The sequence below is a fragment of the Pleurodeles waltl genome, chromosome 6 (genome assembly GCF_031143425.1).
Source record: "Pleurodeles waltl isolate 20211129_DDA chromosome 6, aPleWal1.hap1.20221129, whole genome shotgun sequence".
Lineage (NCBI taxonomy): Eukaryota > Metazoa > Chordata > Amphibia > Caudata > Salamandridae > Pleurodeles > Pleurodeles waltl.
In genome coordinates, this window is record NC_090445.1 from 119465300 (window position 1) to 119483606 (window position 18307).

Consider the following 18307-nt stretch of genomic DNA (forward strand, 5'->3'; position numbering starts at 1 on the left):
GTAACTAATGTCTTCCATGAGGTAGTTAAGTTCTGAAAAGAAAACACTAAAACGCATTTTGCTCTTTTCTTGTCTTAGGATCAGGATCATTAAAAATCGACTTTGTTGGTGAGCTGAATGATAAAATGAAAGGCTTCTATCGTAGCAAATATACAACACCTTCAAGCGAAGTGCGCTACGCTGCTGTCACCCAATTTGAGGTATGGCATTTTGTTCCCTTTGTCTCAAAAAACATTGCTATTCTGTTTTTGTTCTTAAATCCTACGACTAAGGGACCCCTATAGTTCTTTATCCAGTAAACCATGTAAAACCATTCCTAAGAGGCATATTTTTTTTAATTCCACTGTCTGCTTCTTCAAGTAGTAGAGTTAAGGGGAGGTTGGAAATATAAAAACATCCTATCACATTTAACTTGTTTGTCCCCTCTGTTTACCTCAACATAAAATATCACTATTACCAGTCTTCAATCGTTTGGGAATTCGGAACATTAATGAGGCTTTCACCAAATGTATTGAGGGTGAGGATATATAGTTGACGTCTCAGCTACTGAAGATTGTTAGATCGCGTATTGTTTGTCTTATAGCAGAAAGGATCCAGCAAAGCAGATGATGATGATTATAATAAAAACTTATGTTGAAAGCCCGTAATAAAAATCTCAACTCTGAAAACAGACAGATTACAATATTCTAACTTAGAATCATTTTGAACATACATTATATATTTGAAATTTTGTATTGTATTCATGATTATCTTTATAATATAATGAATTGTTAAATATTAAATTCTAGACCTCTGATCATTTTTAAACATATTGTATTGGCCTTTTGGCACAAGATGTCAATTGTAGCTTCAATTGAAATGTTTTTTTTTATTTCTTTTTTAACTTTACTAAAGTTTATTCTTTTTGAGGAGAGTATGGAATAATGTCGGTGATTAATGAACATATGTACTTGTATTTTTCCACAACAATGTCCTCTTTTAAATGCCTTCACTATATCACTTCAACTTGGAACAAAGCATCTTTGATGCTCCTCTAGTGTAAAAAGACAACTCAGTAGTAAATGACTAAAACTTGATAATGCAGGCAAAAATAAATGCCAATGGTCACATTGTGATCATTGGTACCACGTGAAGGCCGTGATGTTCACTGCTGTTCTTTCAATAAGAAGTCATCACATTAGACCGAGAACGTTAATGGAATTGGAGTAATGCAAACACAAATGCTATTCTAATGTCTTCCCCTTGAAAGTGAGGGAAGCAGCTCTTGTTCTTCTTTTGGATGGCATGTGAAAATACTGTTTTGTGGGATGTAATGACTACACCAAAAGTGAACACCCATTTCTCAGCCCTTTTGTTATTCACAAGTGAGTTCACAAGATTATAAATAACCAAGATACCCATCTGATTGGGACATCTTGCTGCAGATTCCTTACCTTTGAATTTCTAGGAGTCAGACTGGATCCAGAAGATTTTTCGTGAGCTTAACTTGTCTGTCCCCTTTGTTTACCTCAACATAAAATATTACTATTACCAGTCTTCAATTGTTTGGGAATTCGGAACATCAATGAGGCTTTCATCAAGTGTATCAAGTGTATTAAGGGTGAGGACATATAGTTGACGTCTCAGCTACTGTAGATTGTTAGATGGCGTATTGTTTGACTTATAGCGGAAAGGATCCAGCAAAGCACTCCTGTGCACAGGTAGGTGGCTTTGTTTGGTTCCACACGTCATCTGCGTCGTACACAGTGGAAGTAACATGGTCCCCTATATATGCACAAACTTGGCTTGCAGATGCCAGGTTTTTTCTTTCCAAATGGTTGTCGCTGATCCGGAAAAGAGCGATCTGTTTTTTGACAGAATTTTTTCAATGTTTTGTCAAGTGTTTGCGGCGTGTCGAGGAATGTCTTTAAGGAAAACAGGATTTTAGCCACGTGACACCTGTCACCAAGCCATGTCGGTCACAGACCCGCATCTGGTCAGTTTGTGGTGTCTTGGGCGCGACCATGACTTGAAGTCACTTGCGGACTGCCAGGGCCATGGCACCGAAGGCTTTGAGGGAGCGGTCCCTGAAGATGCTAACATCCCGACAGGCGATGCCACGTCAGTCTCTGTCCTGAAGAAGGGGAAGGACACAGGACCACACAAGGAGCCTCAAGTCCTCTCCATCCCACTCTAAGTCTTAGGGACATTCAGGGGAAGAGGAACAAGCAACATAGGAAGTCGAAGCATTCTTTGACTTCTCATCGGGCCATAGGCCGATGTCACGAGCAGGAACGCCAATGTTCTTGGCACTGTTCTATGGAGCTGTCACCTGTGTTGACTTCACGGATTCCCGCTTTCCCGGATGTCAGAGCGAAACCCACCGCTCCCCCTCCACCCTCCCCAATCAGGTTGCACACCAACGGACCCAGCCTCTGGTCTAATGGGCCTTCGTGGACCTGATCAATGATCTGGACCAGCGCCTGTTTGCCAACATGACCTTCCCAAATGCCGATGCTCACGACACCCACGAGCAGCGTCCGCCCCATTCTGATCCCTGACTACTCTGAACAGCATCAATGGACACCGATTCCAGCAACTGCAGGGCCCATTGGACATAGGTTGTTGCCTGAGCCTTATTCTGAACTGCTAGTCTTGGGGGAAGAATGTGAGGGGGTCACTGGACTCTTTAGAATGCGACTTTAACACTCTATGGACTGGTTTGAGGAACTGGGAGATGCCAGTGGACTGTATACATCTCCAGATAGCTTTCTCCCCCCTACTGGGGCTATGGAGGAGAGTGTGTCCTATGCAGTGGTGGTGAAGAGGGCAGTGGAGGTCCTGGACCTCTAACTACCTTTTGTGGCGGTCAAGACTAACTTCTTGATGGAAGTGCTTCCGCCAGGAGCTTCCTCTTCAGAACCACTGTTCCATTTCAATGAAACACTTCCTGATGTCCTGCTGGGAACCTAGTCCAAGCCCAGCCCAGGGACTCCTGTGAACAGGACATTCGCCTGCCATCATCACCCTCACCTGGATACCCACGTTTTCTCACCCAATACCCCACCCCGGAGAGCTTGGTAGTCCTAGCCTCCACTTCCCACAGCACATTACCTACCGCACACCATGCAAGAGGCTGGACACTTTAGGCAAGAAAATGTTTTCTTCCACTAGCCTAGTGGCTAGTCGGTGAACACTGCGTGCCTCTTGGGATGCTACTCCCACACACTGTAGGATAGGTTGTGCAAGTTCTGCCACAGGTCCAGGAGGAGGCCCTGTCCATTCTGTCCCAAGCAGTCAGACTAGAGAGATGAAGCAAAGTTCACCATCAAGTGTGGTTTGAATACTACTGACTTGCTGAGCGCAGCAGTTTCCACAATGATGGCGCTTCAACGCCACACTTGGCTGAGACCATCTGGCTTTTCAGGAGATGTCAATGGCCTGCGATGGGACCAGTCTCTTCAGAGAGAAGGCATACTCACCGCTGGAGCACTGAAGGGACTCGCGGGCTACGGCCAAGCCCATGGGTCTCTCAGTGGCCCCACATCCCCAGTCTGCTTTTCGCCCCTATCGTGACACCCCCCCCCTCTTCCCCTATACCTTCAATACATGATTGGCTGGCGAAGGATCATCTGTCCTTGCTCTTTGAGGAAGTTACAGCTCTTTTGGCCAAGGGAGCAATTGAGAGAGTTCCGATATCAAAAGTAGGCAGTGGTTGCTATTCCCACTACTTTCTCATACCCAAAAAGAACAAAGTTCTTCGGCCTATCCTAGACCTCCGAACTATCAATCTCTTTCTCAAAGAGAAATTCAAGAGGTGCACGTTGGCTCAGGTCTTGTCTGCCCTAGACCAAGGAGACTGGGTGGTAGCTTTGGACTTACAGGATGCATAATTTCATATTCCCATCTTGCCTGCTCAGACGTTGGCTGCAGTTCGGGGTAGGCCACAAGCATTTTCAGTTCACTATGCTTCCCTTTGACCTTACTAGCACCCCTCAGGTGTTCACCAGGGTGATGGCCTTGGCCGCAGCTCATCTGCGGAGATTAGGGGTGTCAGTCTTCCCCTTTCTCGACAACTGGCTGTTGGAGGTGGGTTCACCCCAAGCTGTCATATCTCACCCCCAGACTACAGCATACCTCCTGCATTTGCTGGGGTTCACTATAAATGTGCCAAAGTCACATGTGACTCCTCAGATGCTCCCTTTCATCTGAGCTGTTGTGGGCACTTTGCAGATTCGGGCTTATCCTCCAGAGCAGTTCAGGATATTCAGGTGTAGATACCGATGTTTCAGCCTTTATCTTGGATATCGATGAGCATGACTGAGTCTGCTGGGCCTCATGGCCTCCTGCTTGTGACTCATGCCAGATGGCTTGTTCAGGTTCTGCAGTGGGACCTGGGCAAGCATCAGGAGAATCGCTCTGACATTGTCCAGATCTCGGAGGGAACTGCAAACGACCTGCAGTGGTGGCTAACAAACTGCGATTGGGTCAAAGGCAGACTCCTCTCCCTTCCCTATCCAAATTTCACAGAAGTAACAGATTAGTCATTCCTGGGATGGGGCCAGCATCTGGGAGAGGTCGAGATCAGAGTACTCTAGTCTCTGGAGGAATCCAGACTCCACATTAACTTGCTGAACTCCACGTGATCAGACTAGCATTGAAAGCATTTCTTCCCTCTATCAAGGGAAAGATAGTGCAGGTGTACACGGAAAAACGTCATGAGGTGCTGCAGCAGACAGGGCGGGGTAGGGTCGTCGACTTTGTCAAGATGTGGCTGGAACAGCAGGGCATAACTCTCAGGGTTCAGTACCTGGCAGGGTCTCTTAACACCAGGGAAGACAAACTCCACCGTCGATGCCTAGTGGATCACAAGTGGTGTCTCCATTCAGAAATGGCGCAAGGTCTCTGGGGAGAGCCTTGGTTAGATCTGTTGCCTCCGAAGAGAACGGGCAATGTCAGAAGTTATGTGCGTTGGAGTTTCCAAGGCGGCTATTGTAGGAAAGTAGCGCCTTTCTGGCATAGTTACTCCCACATTTTGTCTGGTGTCAGTGTGTTTAGACTGTAGTACAGTGGGATACTGCTGACCAGGACCCTGTTGCCAGTGCTATCTCCCCTAAATTTATTTGTCTGGTAACTTTAACACCCCACTATTAGCATACTGATGCACACATGTAAGTCCCTAGTATATGGTACTTAGGTACCCAGGTCACTGGTACACCAGGGGTCCCCCATGGGCTGGAGCATGTATTGTGCCACCCATTAGGTCCCATGGAAATTGTGACTACAAGCCTGCCATTGCAGCCTGTGTGAAATGGTGCATGTGACTTTCACTCCAGATATATGGGATATCTTACTTCATAGTCATTTCACCCTGACCCCTAAGGTAGAGCCTTCAGACCAAGGGCAGGGTTCTCAGTATGAGGGCACCCCTGTATGAGTAGAGGTGCTCCTACAAATCCCAGAATCCATTTTCTGGGATTTGTAAGTACGGGGAAACCATCTGAAGGTATGTAGTGGACACTGATCAACACAAGTTATCCAGCTACTTAATGACTTCACCAAACATATGCATGTATGATTTCAAACCTGTTGGAATCGTGTAACTACACCGATTGCAGTGATAGTTGCATGATGACATGTACTCTGGGGGCTCCCTAGAGGATCCCACATGTCTGCTTGTATAGCCTTGCAGGGTCTGCATGCCAGCCCGTTCGGCTGCCGACCCCAGACACTGTTCTGCCCACCTGCTACTGAGCCTGACTCGGGCAGGGGAAGGCCGAACAAAGGATTTCCTTACAATAGAGGTGTGACTACCTTCTCTTTTGAAATGGGTGTCTCTGGGCTGGGGTGGGGGTGTTTCTGAGCTCCACCAGTCTGCTTTGAATGGCACCTTTGGTGCTCTTATCGCATAAACCAGTTTGCACCAAAGCAGTATCCCCCCCTGTTCCCGTTCTGGTGCAGAACCACACAAAGGACAGGGGATTGACTACCCCCTGTTCAGCTCCTCCTCTAGGGAGGTGCACAGAGCTCTGCCAGGTGGCCGCTTGATTCTGCTATCTTGAAAATAAGATGAGCAGAGGCCCCTAGGAGCATCTGACTGGTTAGTCCAGCTGAGTGACGTCCCGGACACCCTCTGATAGGTGGGTCACTGCAGTAAGTGTCCAACCCCCTTACTGGGTTACTTAAGGGCTCCTCTCAGGGTGGGACCCTAGATTCGTCTGCAAGACTTCAGGAACAGTCTGCAAGTCTCCTCTGCAAGACAATTCTGCAACCTGGACACTGGAACCGCTGCTGTTCTTCACCGGAACCAGAAGCAAGACTGTAACCAGTTGAAGGGCTCCTGCTGCAACTTTGTTTCCGAGTTCTGCAGAGACTCCTGAAACCCTGTGTGTCCTTCAGAGTTACTGGGACACTGTCTGCACTTGGTAAAGCAAGAAGGAATCTCCCTTGGAGTGAAGGAGTCGCTCTCCTGCATCCGCAGGCACCTCAACGACGATGACCGGTTTGTGGATCCTGCTGTCCCACAGACTCTCCAAGACTACAACATAGGTGGTTGTTCTGTGGGTCTCCAGCGGTCTGACCTATCTTCCATGCACCTGGGAAGTTTGTTGTCACTCGCTGGAGCCACTTGGCTGGAACCCCTGTGCAGGTCATCTGATTGACGTTGCTAAGGCTTTTGTTGGCTCTTCAGTCTGAAGACCTTCTAGCTCCTAGAAGCCCCTGGCCTCCAGCACTCTCCAGCTCCATGAAAGTCTTCTTCTTCGCAACTCCTGTGAAGTGGGCATCCCTCTTTCCTGTGCTGCTGAGGCCTCCTTGTGACTCCCTATGCCTGCTCCAGAGGGTCATTCTGGAGGGCTCCAACTATTCTTGCTGGCTTTCCTGCTTGCTGAGGGCGGATCCCGACCTTCCTGCCAAGGTTGGGGTCACCTGGACCTTGCTGGTGCCCAAAAATCCTGCAAACTCCATGCAACTCTTCTTTGCATTTGCCAAGGCTTGTTGGTAGCCCTGCTGACCACTGACCCCTTTTCAATCTGACAACTGGTGTGGGACAGCTCATGGACCCTTCTGCATGATCTGGACTTCACAGCTGCACTTCGTCCACCGTCATTCAGGAAGCATCACCAAGAAGGGTGGGCATTGCCCTCCTGCACCACCTGGGTACGTCTAGGTGGTGTGAACTCTGTCCCGTTTCTCCTCTTCCAGAATCCATGCCTGGGTTCCACCGATCTGGTCCACGGGTCGCAAAAACAGCTGGACAACTGAGGTCCCCATTGACTTCAGCAGGAGGTTCTGACACTACTTCACCCCATCCACCGGGGGTCCCTGATTTAGGTACTCCACTGTTCTGGGTTTCCACAGATAGGGGCGCTGTCCAACTTCCCTTGTCCCAATTGGTTTCCTCTGGGAAGGGTCCTAAAACACGAAAACTGCAACTGCGACTTACTCATGTTAGCCTATGGGCACTCACCCGAGATTTATACTATGCACATGGGCGCCTGGGGAATCCTATAGAACCAATAGAAGTAGTTGACAAGTTTATTGAACGTACTCCTTGCAAAACACCTCCTCACTTGACAGCTTCTTTTCTCCAACAGCACTCTTCTCACCAACATTCTAAGGTGCACTCCAGGTCGTACCATTAGCTAACATTCTACAGGAGAGCATAGGAGCGCACCATTACACTAGTACAAATGAAATATAAACATAATTGTAAGGATTTTGTCATGTAGGATTTAAGTTAGTTAACTACGTAAAACAGTGTTTATATAATAGGTGTTAATATGCTAAAATACATAGGTATTCATCATTACAACAATATTACAACACCTATCTAATTACCTTTGTGGTTTTAGTACTTCCCCAGTCCTAAGGGTCCTTGGGTGGTAGTGTGGGTTGGGTGTGGATTTTGCATTCCATTTTTTTTAGTATATGGTTTGCCAAACCCCCGCCCACCTCCCCCATAGGGGCCCATGTTATTTTATGCCTTTACTTACCTGTTGCTAAGTATATTCTTGTATGACCATATCTCCAGTTGTAATAAATATTGCATATTTTTCTAACACTGGTGTGGTTCTTTCCTGTGTGTACTTCACTGACTGACAGGTGTGGTATTTGCAACTGCTTTGCACCCACCTTGATAAGCCTTAGCTGCTCCCCACAGCTTTCCTTATGAGAGCTCTGGTTACCTAGAGCCACCTGCACTATCACTAAGGGTTGGCTGGGGAGTACAGGGTGCCTCATCTATATGTGTACACCATATACTGATTGGCCTCCTACAGCCGTTGCTCAGATATGCTTTTCGTCTTGAGTGGAGTTTAGGCCTCCTTTAATCCTTTCCGCCCATACCACTTCTGCCCAGAGTTTTCAAGAAGATTAAGAATGACCGGACCCAAGTCATCCTTGTGCCTGCGACAGAGCAGAGAGAGCCTGGTATCTCGAGCGTCAAAGAATGAACATCGATCCTCCGCTCAGACTTCCCCTTCGGGAAGATCTCCTATTCGCCGCAGCAGGGGAGGGTTTGCCTCCGGAACCCGTCAACTCTCCGCCTTCGTGTGTGGAATTTGAATTGCAACGGTTGACGGCTTTTGACATTCTTCCCGACATTTGTAATGTTTTTCTGGCAGCCAGGCATCCCTCCACCAAGACAGTATACGCTTGCCGATGGCAAGAATTATATTGTACGGAAAAGTCTATATACCCTCTTTCTGCCACACTCTCTGATATTTTTCTCTTCATTTTTACCCGTGCCCAGCCAGACACTTCTGTGGGTACTCTTAAGGGACATACTCTATGCCTTGTCTGCCTTCCCATCCATTAAGGTCTTGTACGTATGTTTCCCACTTCACCCTTTATCATGCCTCAGTGGGACCTTCATTTGGTGCTCACCTACCTCATGTGTGCTCCCTTCCAGCCTCTGCACAATTGTCCATTTTGGCTGCTTACCATCAAACAGCCTTTCTAGTGGTGATAACATCTGCATGGATTGTGAGTGAGCTGCAAGCTTTGTCTTCCACGCTTCCCTATGTGACTGTTTCCAAGAGGTGTTTCGCACTAGGCCCTCGTTCCCACCAAAAGTGGTGACTATTCCATCTGGGACAGTCACCCTGCCCATCTTTTAAGCTCCTCCACATCCCTCTAAAGAAGAGGAGTGACCAGAAAGAGTTGTCATTCCACCTTGACCGCAGAAAAGAGTTCTGGGTGGTCAACCAACTCTTCGTGGGGTATGTTGAAGTAAAGAAAGGTCTGCCAGTACAGAAGCGAACCAATTCGTGTTGGGTCGTTCTCTATGTTAAGATCTGCTACTCCCTGGCAAAGAAACGGCCTCCGGAGGGCTTTAAGGGCCTATAGGAGGCTGGCCTGGTATGTGGTGGACACCTATGGTGTTGGCACCTAGTACACACGTCCAGTCAACCCTTATTAGTAGTAAGTGTTAGTATCTAGGAAGCCATGGCTTTCTAGTGGTAGCTATGGTGAGCAGCCAAGACGTATCTAGGAGGAGTGTGAAGCACTTGCAATACCACAGCAGTTACACAGTAACTTATCATACATGAAAGGAACCACACAATTGCAAAAATAAAGGTACTCTATTATAGGAACCCTGAACTAGATTACTATAGGCAATCCCCCTTGTCTGGAGATAAGTACACATAGAATATACACAGGTAAGTACTAGGAATTAGCTTAAAAGCATTAGAAATAACAAGGGCTCGTTAAGGGGGCCAAACCATATACTAAAATAGTGATATGTGAGAATGGGTCCCCCACTAGAGGTTGAGTCATGAGCCAAGGGCTGGGCGAGTATGGAACCCCAAGAGGGGAGTATCTAGAAGACCCAGAGGGACCTGAAGAGCAGAGGTGAGTTACCTGGTCATCCCACAGGGTAACATGGGGAATTGGAACCATGCAAGAACAGGACCAAGCTGGTGGAACCCAGTGGTGGATTCCGGATGAAGAGGACCTTCAAAAGAAGTGGACAGAGTCCAGTCCACACAGGAGTGTCCAGATGGGGCAGGAGGCAATGCCCACCCTTTTGTGGGTGAAATCTGGGTTGATGGTGGTGGATGAAGTCCAACTACAGAGTCCAAGAGCAGAAGAGGAGTCCCTGAAGTCACCTAGGAGTTGTCCCTCGCTGGTTGCAGGATTGCAGACTGGTCAGTTGTCGGGAATACCCCCAACAAAAAGCAACTGCAAGTTGGAGCTGAAGAAGATTTGCAGGGCTGAAGGGTGATTGGACCCTGGGAGGGGAATACAGGCTGTCCCTAAGAAGACAGGAGTGCCAGCAGAAGCAGTTGGAGCCCACACAAGCAACTCACTGGCAGCAGGCTCAGTAAGTCGCAGTGAAGCCCAGGCAGCACACCTACAGGGGAGGTCCCACGTCACTGGATCAGCAGAGAGGAGAGACTGTCCTTGTAGGGTTAGAGTTAGAGTGCTGGGTGCTGGGGCTACTTGGAGCCTGAAGATCCCTCAGAGCAGGAGTCAACAAGCCTTTGTTGCTGCATTAGTCGCATGCACATGGATTCCGTCCTGGAGGAAGAGGTAAAGGCTCACAGTCTCCCAAATTGGAAAGCTGGCAGAGGACCCAGAGGATCCCTCGGAACCACCACCTGTTTTGGAGAATCTTTGCAGGTCCAGAGGACAGCAGATCTCATTAGCCGGACATCATTGCCTTAGGTGCCTACAGATGCTTGGGAGTGACTCCTTCACTCCAAGGGAGATTCCTCCTTGCTTCTTTGGTGCAGCTGAAGTCGTGCCCACCTCAGAGGATGCATAGCCAAGGAAATGTTGCAAAGTGCTCACAGGAGTCGCGGAAACAGTGTGGCAAGGAGAGGTTGTCTCAGCGTTGTAGTCTTGTTCGGTTCCTGTGGAGTCCAGCAACAGTTCTGGTGGTCAGAAGCAGAAGAGGTTGTTGCAGAGGAGTCCTGGAGGAGTCTTGCACACTGAATCTGGAGACCCACCTGCAAGGGAGTCCCTAAATAGCCCATAAAGGGGCTTGGTCACTTTGGGAGGTGACCACCTATCAGAGGGGAGTCACTGACATCATTTGCCTAACCTGACCAGACAGATGCTCCCTTGATCTCAAGATGGAAGAATCAAGTGGGTACCTGGAGGAGCAGTGGGCACCACCCCTGGGGTAGTGATGGACAGGGGAGTGGTCACTCCCCTTTCCTTTTGTGCAGTTTCATGCCAGAGCAGGGATCATTGGTCCCTGGACTGGTGCAAACTGGATTATGCAAGGAGGGCACCAAATGTGCTCTTCAAAGCAAGCCACTGGCTTGGGGAGGCTCCTCCTCCCCAGCCTTGTAACACCTATTTCCAAGGCAGAGGAGGTTGCAGCCCTCACCCACAGTAACTCCTTTATTCTGCCTTCCCCTGCTTGAGCTGGTCAAGCCTCAGGAGGGCAGAACCCGGTTTGAGGGGATGCAGCAGCGTGGCTGCTCGCAGGCCCTGGAAGACTGTTAGGAGCAATGCTGGGGGATCCTCTTAGGAGCCCCTAGAATGCATGGAATCATGCCACCAATACGGGCATCTGTTTTGGGCGATGATTCCGACATGTTTGATACCAAACATGCCTAGGTTCGGGGTTAACATTATGTAGCTACACCAGAGGTAGTGCCTATGGCCAGTATATAGCTATAATGGCTTCCCCGCACTTACGAAGTACAGGGAATTGGAAGCTGGAGGTTGTAGGGGCACCTCTGCTCTTGCAGAGGGGCCTACACACACAGGGACCTGCCCCCTGCCCTTAGGGCTTGAAGAGACTTCTATAGGGGTGATTTACACTGACCTGGAGTAGTGACCAGCAGTGAAAGGGTGCATGCACCTTTTGACGCAGGCTGCAAATAGCGGGCCTGCGGACACAGTTTGCATGGGCTCCCGTGGGTGGCATAATACATGCTGCAGTCAATGGGGGACCCCTGGTGTACCATTGCCCGAGGTACCTGAAGGAAGTTGGCTCTGTATATACTATTTCAAAGTAAGAAATAGTGTGCACAGAGTCCAAGGGTTCCCCTTAGAGTTAAGATAGAGCATTAGAATTATTTAATTTTGCCACTATTTGTGGTAGTGTGGTCGAGCAGTAGGCTTATCAGAGGGTAGTGTTAAGCATTTGTTGTACACACACAGGCAATAAATGAGGAACACACACTCCGACAATTCCAGGCCAATAGGTTTTTATATAGAAAAATATATTTTCTTAGTTTATTTTAAGAAACACAGGTTCAAGATTTACAAACAATACTTTAAATTAAAGGTATTTCACTCAGGTATCTTAGGAACATTGAATGCCAATAAGCTATTTTAAAAGTGGACACTTAGTGCAAAAATCAACAGTTCCTGGGGGAGGTAAGTAATTTTTAAGTTCACAGGTAAGTAAAACATTTACAGGGTTCAAAGTTGGGTCCAAAGTAGCCCACCGTTGGGGGTTCAAGGCAACCCCAAATTTACCACACCAGCAGCTCAGGGCCGGTCAGGTGCAGGGGTCAAAGTGGTGCCCAAAACACATAGGCTTCAATGGAAATAGGGGTGCCCCGGTTCCAGTTTGCCAGCAGGTAAGTACCCGTGACTTCGGCGGGCAGACCAGGGGGGTTTTGTAGGGCACCGGGGGGGTGGGGGGGGGGGGGGACACAAGCAGGCACAGAAAGTACACCCTCAGCGGTGCAGGGGCAGCCAGGTGCAGAGTGCAAACAGGCGTCGGGTTTTCATTAGGAATCAATGGGGAGACCCAGGGGTCTCTTCAACAATGCAGGCAGGCACAGGGGGGGGCTCCTCGGGTTAGCCACCACCTGCACTGGAGTTCGGTTCCTTCAGGTCCTGGGGGCTGCGGGTGCAGAGTGGTTTCCAGGCGTCGGGTTCCTTGAAGCAGGCAGTCGCGGTCAGGGGGAGCCTCTGGATTTCCCCTGCAGGCGTCGCTGTGGGGGTTCAGGGGGGTCAACTCTGGCTACTCACGGGCTCGCAGTAGCTGGGGAGTCCTCCCTGTAGAGTTAGTTTTCCGCAGGTCGAGCTGGGGGCGTCGGGTGCAGAGTGGAAAGTCTCACGCTTCTGGCAGGAAACGTGTGATCTTTAAAAGTTACTTCTTTGTTGCAAAGTTGCAGGTTTGTTGAACAGGGCCGCTGTTCTCGGGAGCTTGTTGATCCTTTTAGATGCAGGGTAGTCCTCTGAGGCTTCAGAGGTCGCTGGACCCTGGGGGATGCGTCGCTGTTGCAGTTTTTCTTGAAGTGGGGAGACAGGCCGGTAGGGCTGGGGCCAAAGCAGTTTTTGTCTCCGTCTTCTCTGCAGGGCTTCAGGTCAGCAGTCCTCCTTCGTCTTCAAGTTGCAGGAATCTATCTTCCTTGGTTCTGGGAGCCCCTAAATACTCTATTTAGGGGGGTGTTTAGGTCTGGGAGGGTAGTAGCCAATGGCTACTAGCCATGAGGGTGGCTACACCCTCTTTGTGCCTCCTCCCTGTGGGGAGGGGGGGCACATCCCTAATCCTATTGGGGGAATCCTCCATCTGAAAGATGGAGGATTTCTAAGTCAGTCACCTCAGCTCAGGACACCTTAGGGGCTGTCCTGACTGGGGAGTGACTCCTCCTTGTTTTTCTCATTATCTCTTCCAGCGTTGCTGCCAAAAGTGGAGGCAGTGGCCAAAGGGGTGGGCATCTCCACTAGCTGGGATGCCCTGTGGCGCTGTAACAAAGGGGGTGAGCCTTTGAGGCTCACCGCCAGGTGTTACAGTTCCTGCAGGGGGAGCTGAGAAGCACCCCCACCCAGTACAGGCTTTGTTCCTGGCCACAGAGTGACAAAGGCACTCTCCCCATGTGGCCAGCAACATGTCTGGTGTGTGGCAGGCTGGCAAAACTAGTCAGCCCACACTGGAAGTCGGGTATGTTTTCAGGGGGCATCTCTAAGATGCCCTCTGGGTGTATTTTTACAATAAAGTGCACACTGGCATCAGTGTGCATTTATTGTGCTGAGAAGTTTGATACCAAACTTCACAGTTTTCAGTGTAACCATTATGGTGCTGTGGAGTAAGCGTTTGACAAACTCCCAGACCATATACTCTTATGGCTACCCTGCACTTACAACGTCTAAGGTTTTTGCTTAGACACTGTAGGGGCATAGGGCCAGATGTAGCAAAGGTTTTTACCCATTCTGTGTCTATGGGAAAAAGTGTTCGTACATATGGCCCATGGTGCTCATGCACCTATGTCCTCACCTGTGGTATAGTGCACCCTGCCTTAGGGCTGTAAGGCCTGCTAGAGGGGTGACTTACCTATGCCATAGGCAGTTTGAGGTTGGCATGGCACCCTGAGGGGAGTGCCATGTCGATTTAGTCATTTTCTCTCCACCAGCACACAAGCTGGCAAGCAGTGTGTCTGTGCTGAGTGAGGGGTCCCTAGGGCGGCATAAGACATGCTGCAGCCCTTACAGACCTTCCCTGGCATCAGGGCCGTTGGTACCAGGGGTACCAGTTACAAGGGTCTTACTTGGGTGCCAGTGTTGTGCCAATTGTGGAGACAAAGGTACAGTTTAGGGAAAGAACACTGGTGCTGGGGCCTGGTTAGCAGGCCTCAGCACACTTTCAAATCATAACTTGGCATCAGCAAAGGCAAAAAGTCAGGGGGTAACCATGCCAAGGAGGCATTTCCTTACAGTACCTAAATACCATATACTAGGGACTTACAGAGGTACACCAGTATGCCATTTGTGGGGTGTAAAGGGAACCAAGGCCATCAAATTTAGAAGAGAGAGCACAATCACTGGGGTCCTGGTTAGTAGGACCCCAGTGGAAACAGTCTACGCACACTGACAATAGGCAAAAAGTGGGGGTAACCATGCCAAAAAGAGGGACTTTCCTACAGGGCCGATTCTACCAGAGGAAAAGATGCGACCATCGCTTTGGCACATGGAGTCCCAGTCCTGGATATCTGTCGGGCAGCAACATGGGTGTCCCTGCACACGTTTGCCAAACACTACTGCCTGGTTAGTCAGGTCTGCAGGGATGGGCATTTTTCCCTTTCGGTCCTGCAGGACTTTTTAGTTTAACAATTCTGTCCTCAGCCCTCTGCCGGGAATGTTATTGCTTGGGTATCTGTTCAAAGGTAAGGAATCTGTGGGTAGCTGTCTATCAGATGAACAAGTTAGTTTCCTTCGGTAACAAATTTTCAGGTGAAGACAATATCTAGCTGCAGATTCCTTCCTGACCCACCCATTTCTTCCCGCTCTGCGGACAGACTTCTAAGGTTAGGGATGATCCCTTTCAGGCCCGTAGGTTTGACACACCAATTTCAGTGCACTTCATGGCTCTGTGCTGCGAGTATGGAAAGTCGTGAAAAGTAACTGACATCTGCGTGCCGAATTAGCTCTGTAAGGTCACTTCTGGCACGTGCAAAGGCAGCACACGGAATCGAGCAGCGCCACCTTCCGGCGCACAAGGGTACGTACTGCTCATGAAAAATCTTCCAGATCCAGTCTGACACCTCGGAAATTCAAAGGTAAGGAATCTGCGGCTAGAATTCTCTACCAGATAATTTGTTACCGAAGGTAAGTAACTTGTTCGTTAAGAGACTCTCATCCACCCATATTCACAATACTGATTATTTTTTGGAAGTGCAGATATAATTTAACAGGCATCAAGCCTCTGAACGCTTTATAGAGAGGCCTTTACCTCTTGATCAAGCGTACTGCAGGCACTTGTGGAGTTAGTTTATGCTTTTGGCTTTCCTCAGGATAAATGTGACAGGCAAGAGGGCGGGGTCGGTAAGACAAGCTGGAGGTATTTTAAATTATGAGTAAGGTAGATCTGTTTGCCATCCTTTCTGTTCTTTGTATCCCAGAATACCACAGATCCCTGTATTTCTTTTATGTATTAATAATCCCTCTTTTCTCTCTTTTGGTTAGTCACTCGAGTCATATTCCTAAGCTGAAGATTTCTTGTTCTGGTACTTTTTTTCTCCTGCTTTGCTCTTGCTATCCACGTTTTTTATGCATTTCGTAGTAGGAGGTTTAACAAATTGTTCTTTTCTTAGTCTACAGACGCTCGAAGAGCCTTTCCGTGCTGGGATGAGCCTTCCATTAAAGCAACTTTTGATATCACACTGGTGGTACCCAAAGATAAAGTTGCTCTATCGAATATGGTAAGTGTCCCAAAGGATAGAGATGGCTTTTGAGATAGAGGTTTTATTGTTTATCCAGCATGAAAGACGTGTGATATCTATAATCCTGCTGATTTTAAATACTTCCTTGGCCATCTTTTGACTACAGTGGTATTGCTCCTCACCTTTTGCTTTCCTCCTATTCTTCCTAGAATATTCTTGAACGGAAGCCTTATCCGGATGATGCAACCCTGGTAGAGGTCAAGTTTGCTCGCAGCCCTGTGATGTCCACATATCTGCTGGCCTTTGTAGTGGGAGAATACGACTTTGTGGAGACCAAGTCTTCAGATGGTGTCTTAGTTCGTGTTTACACACCCATTGGCAAATCAGAGCAAGGAAGGTTTGCATTGGAGGTAAGGGCTTACTGTTTGTTTGCTTTTTTACTGTAGGAGGTATAAGAGTGTGTCATTGGTTCCTGAAATGGGACATTTGTGACTTACTGTGCAATATCCGTCACCCCAGACCACAATAACTGGAAAAATACCTATCCTTCCAAAGCAAAACATGCCTATTTGCAGAAAGATCTAGAGTACTTGGTTCCTAACAGCTTCTTTAGTTTGGAACTAATGCAGTAGGGTACTTTGATGAAGTTGATAGCAGAGAATAACAGTCATTCATTCCTATTTATCTATCATCATTAGCACTCTGGTACTAAAGGTAATGACACTGGTGAGAACAGGGGCATATATATGCAAAAGCGAGGGGAGATTGTTTTCTAGGCACCATAGAATGTGTCACTACTTGTCAAAGATTATTTCACTAGATGTTATCAAAGTTTATGCTGTGTACTTTGATTAAAGTACTTTCCAATGTGTGGTCTCCAGTATTGGATCTTTCATTGATTCACATCCTTGAATCATTCCCTGTAGTCTAAGTGGGAGATCCACAGTACATTTAAAAGTAATATAGCTTAAACATGGCGCATAAGGGCTAAAAAAAAAAGAAAGCATGCACTTAATTATCTTACCTCCATGATTACAGAAAAATCATACTCCAGCGCCCTCTAGAACACTCTCCATAAAGTCTTGGCACATTCAGATTTTTACTGGACGTCGTGTGAAGGGAGTCTCCTTGAGCTCCGCTCAGTTATTGAGGATTTTCTGGCATAAAATAGATATACAAAGGTATTTCTCAGAACTACTTCACCTGTTACTCACAATTGACTAGCTCATATGTCAAACTCAAACAGGAAAGGTCTTTCAGACATTGTAGGACCTGTGGCAAGAAGAGGCTGCACTCTGAGAATCCTCACAAAGACTGCATCTACTGCCTCTGCCCTTCTCATAAGGTAAAAGACTGTAAGGTTTGCAACTACATTTTGCTCAAAAACTTGAGAGGATAGAGTGGGAAGGTTGGTATTATGGCTTCAAAAGCTTAAGACCAGGGACGCTGCTCTATTAGAATAGTCGGATGATAATTCTTCTAAGTCTCAAGGGCTTCAAGGAAGTCTCAGAAAATAGAGAGTGGGCTGAGGGACCTGTCTCGTGGACACCGAAAAAACACAAAAACTCATCATAGGTCATCTGAGGAGCATTAATTATCTATTGAGCTCTTGAATAAGCATTCTAAAGAGGATGTCTCCTCAAAAATGTCAAAATCGGAGACAACATCTCCTCCAAGATTGCTATTACAATTCAAAAAGACTTTTTCAGTGCCATTAATGGTGAAATCCACTCTAGAAAAAAAAACATCAAGGAAACCGTCTGTTACAACAACACAGTTGACAAAAGTAGCCCCAATGACAAAGATAACACCGTCAAAGACTGTGATGGTACCATCATCGTTAGTCATGGCACCTATCATCTCACCTACGGAAAAACCATTAACGACTACATTGATGGTGAAAGAGGTAACGCTGTTGACAGCAAAGACACCAATAATGTCAACAAGGATACCATTCGTTTCAATAATGCCTGAACACACATCTCTGAGCAGTTTCACCAACTCACTTGCTAGATGTGGAGGATTGAGAGAATGGTGGTCTGTTCAGGACAACACCTTGTCCTTCAAAACTATGTCAGATATCAAGAGGACAGTGAGTAATATTTTGAGGAAGGTTATTATTCCTCAGGAACAGAATTTGTGGATACGTCTACTTCATATATGAAGCATTACCAACTCTGTGTACATCATGAGCCCCAGGAGGAAATGGTCCAGGTACCGAGAGCTTTGGTTCACGACTTTCAAAACGTGCT

General features: G+C 47.7%; 1 protein-coding gene across 2 annotated transcripts in view; it reads left to right on the top strand.

Moving 5' to 3' along the window:
- NPEPPS (aminopeptidase puromycin sensitive) overlaps positions 1–18307 on the top strand; it is a 695867-nt gene that overhangs the window by 205874 nt on the left and 471686 nt on the right. For both annotated transcript variants that reach the window (XM_069237501.1, XM_069237500.1), the window contains 3 exons: positions 79–200; positions 15987–16094; positions 16265–16465. In XM_069237501.1, coding sequence (XP_069093602.1) covers positions 126–200; positions 15987–16094; positions 16265–16465 — 384 coding nt within the window. In that variant the 5' untranslated portion in view covers positions 79–125. The remainder of the gene's footprint in view (positions 1–78; positions 201–15986; positions 16095–16264; positions 16466–18307) is intronic.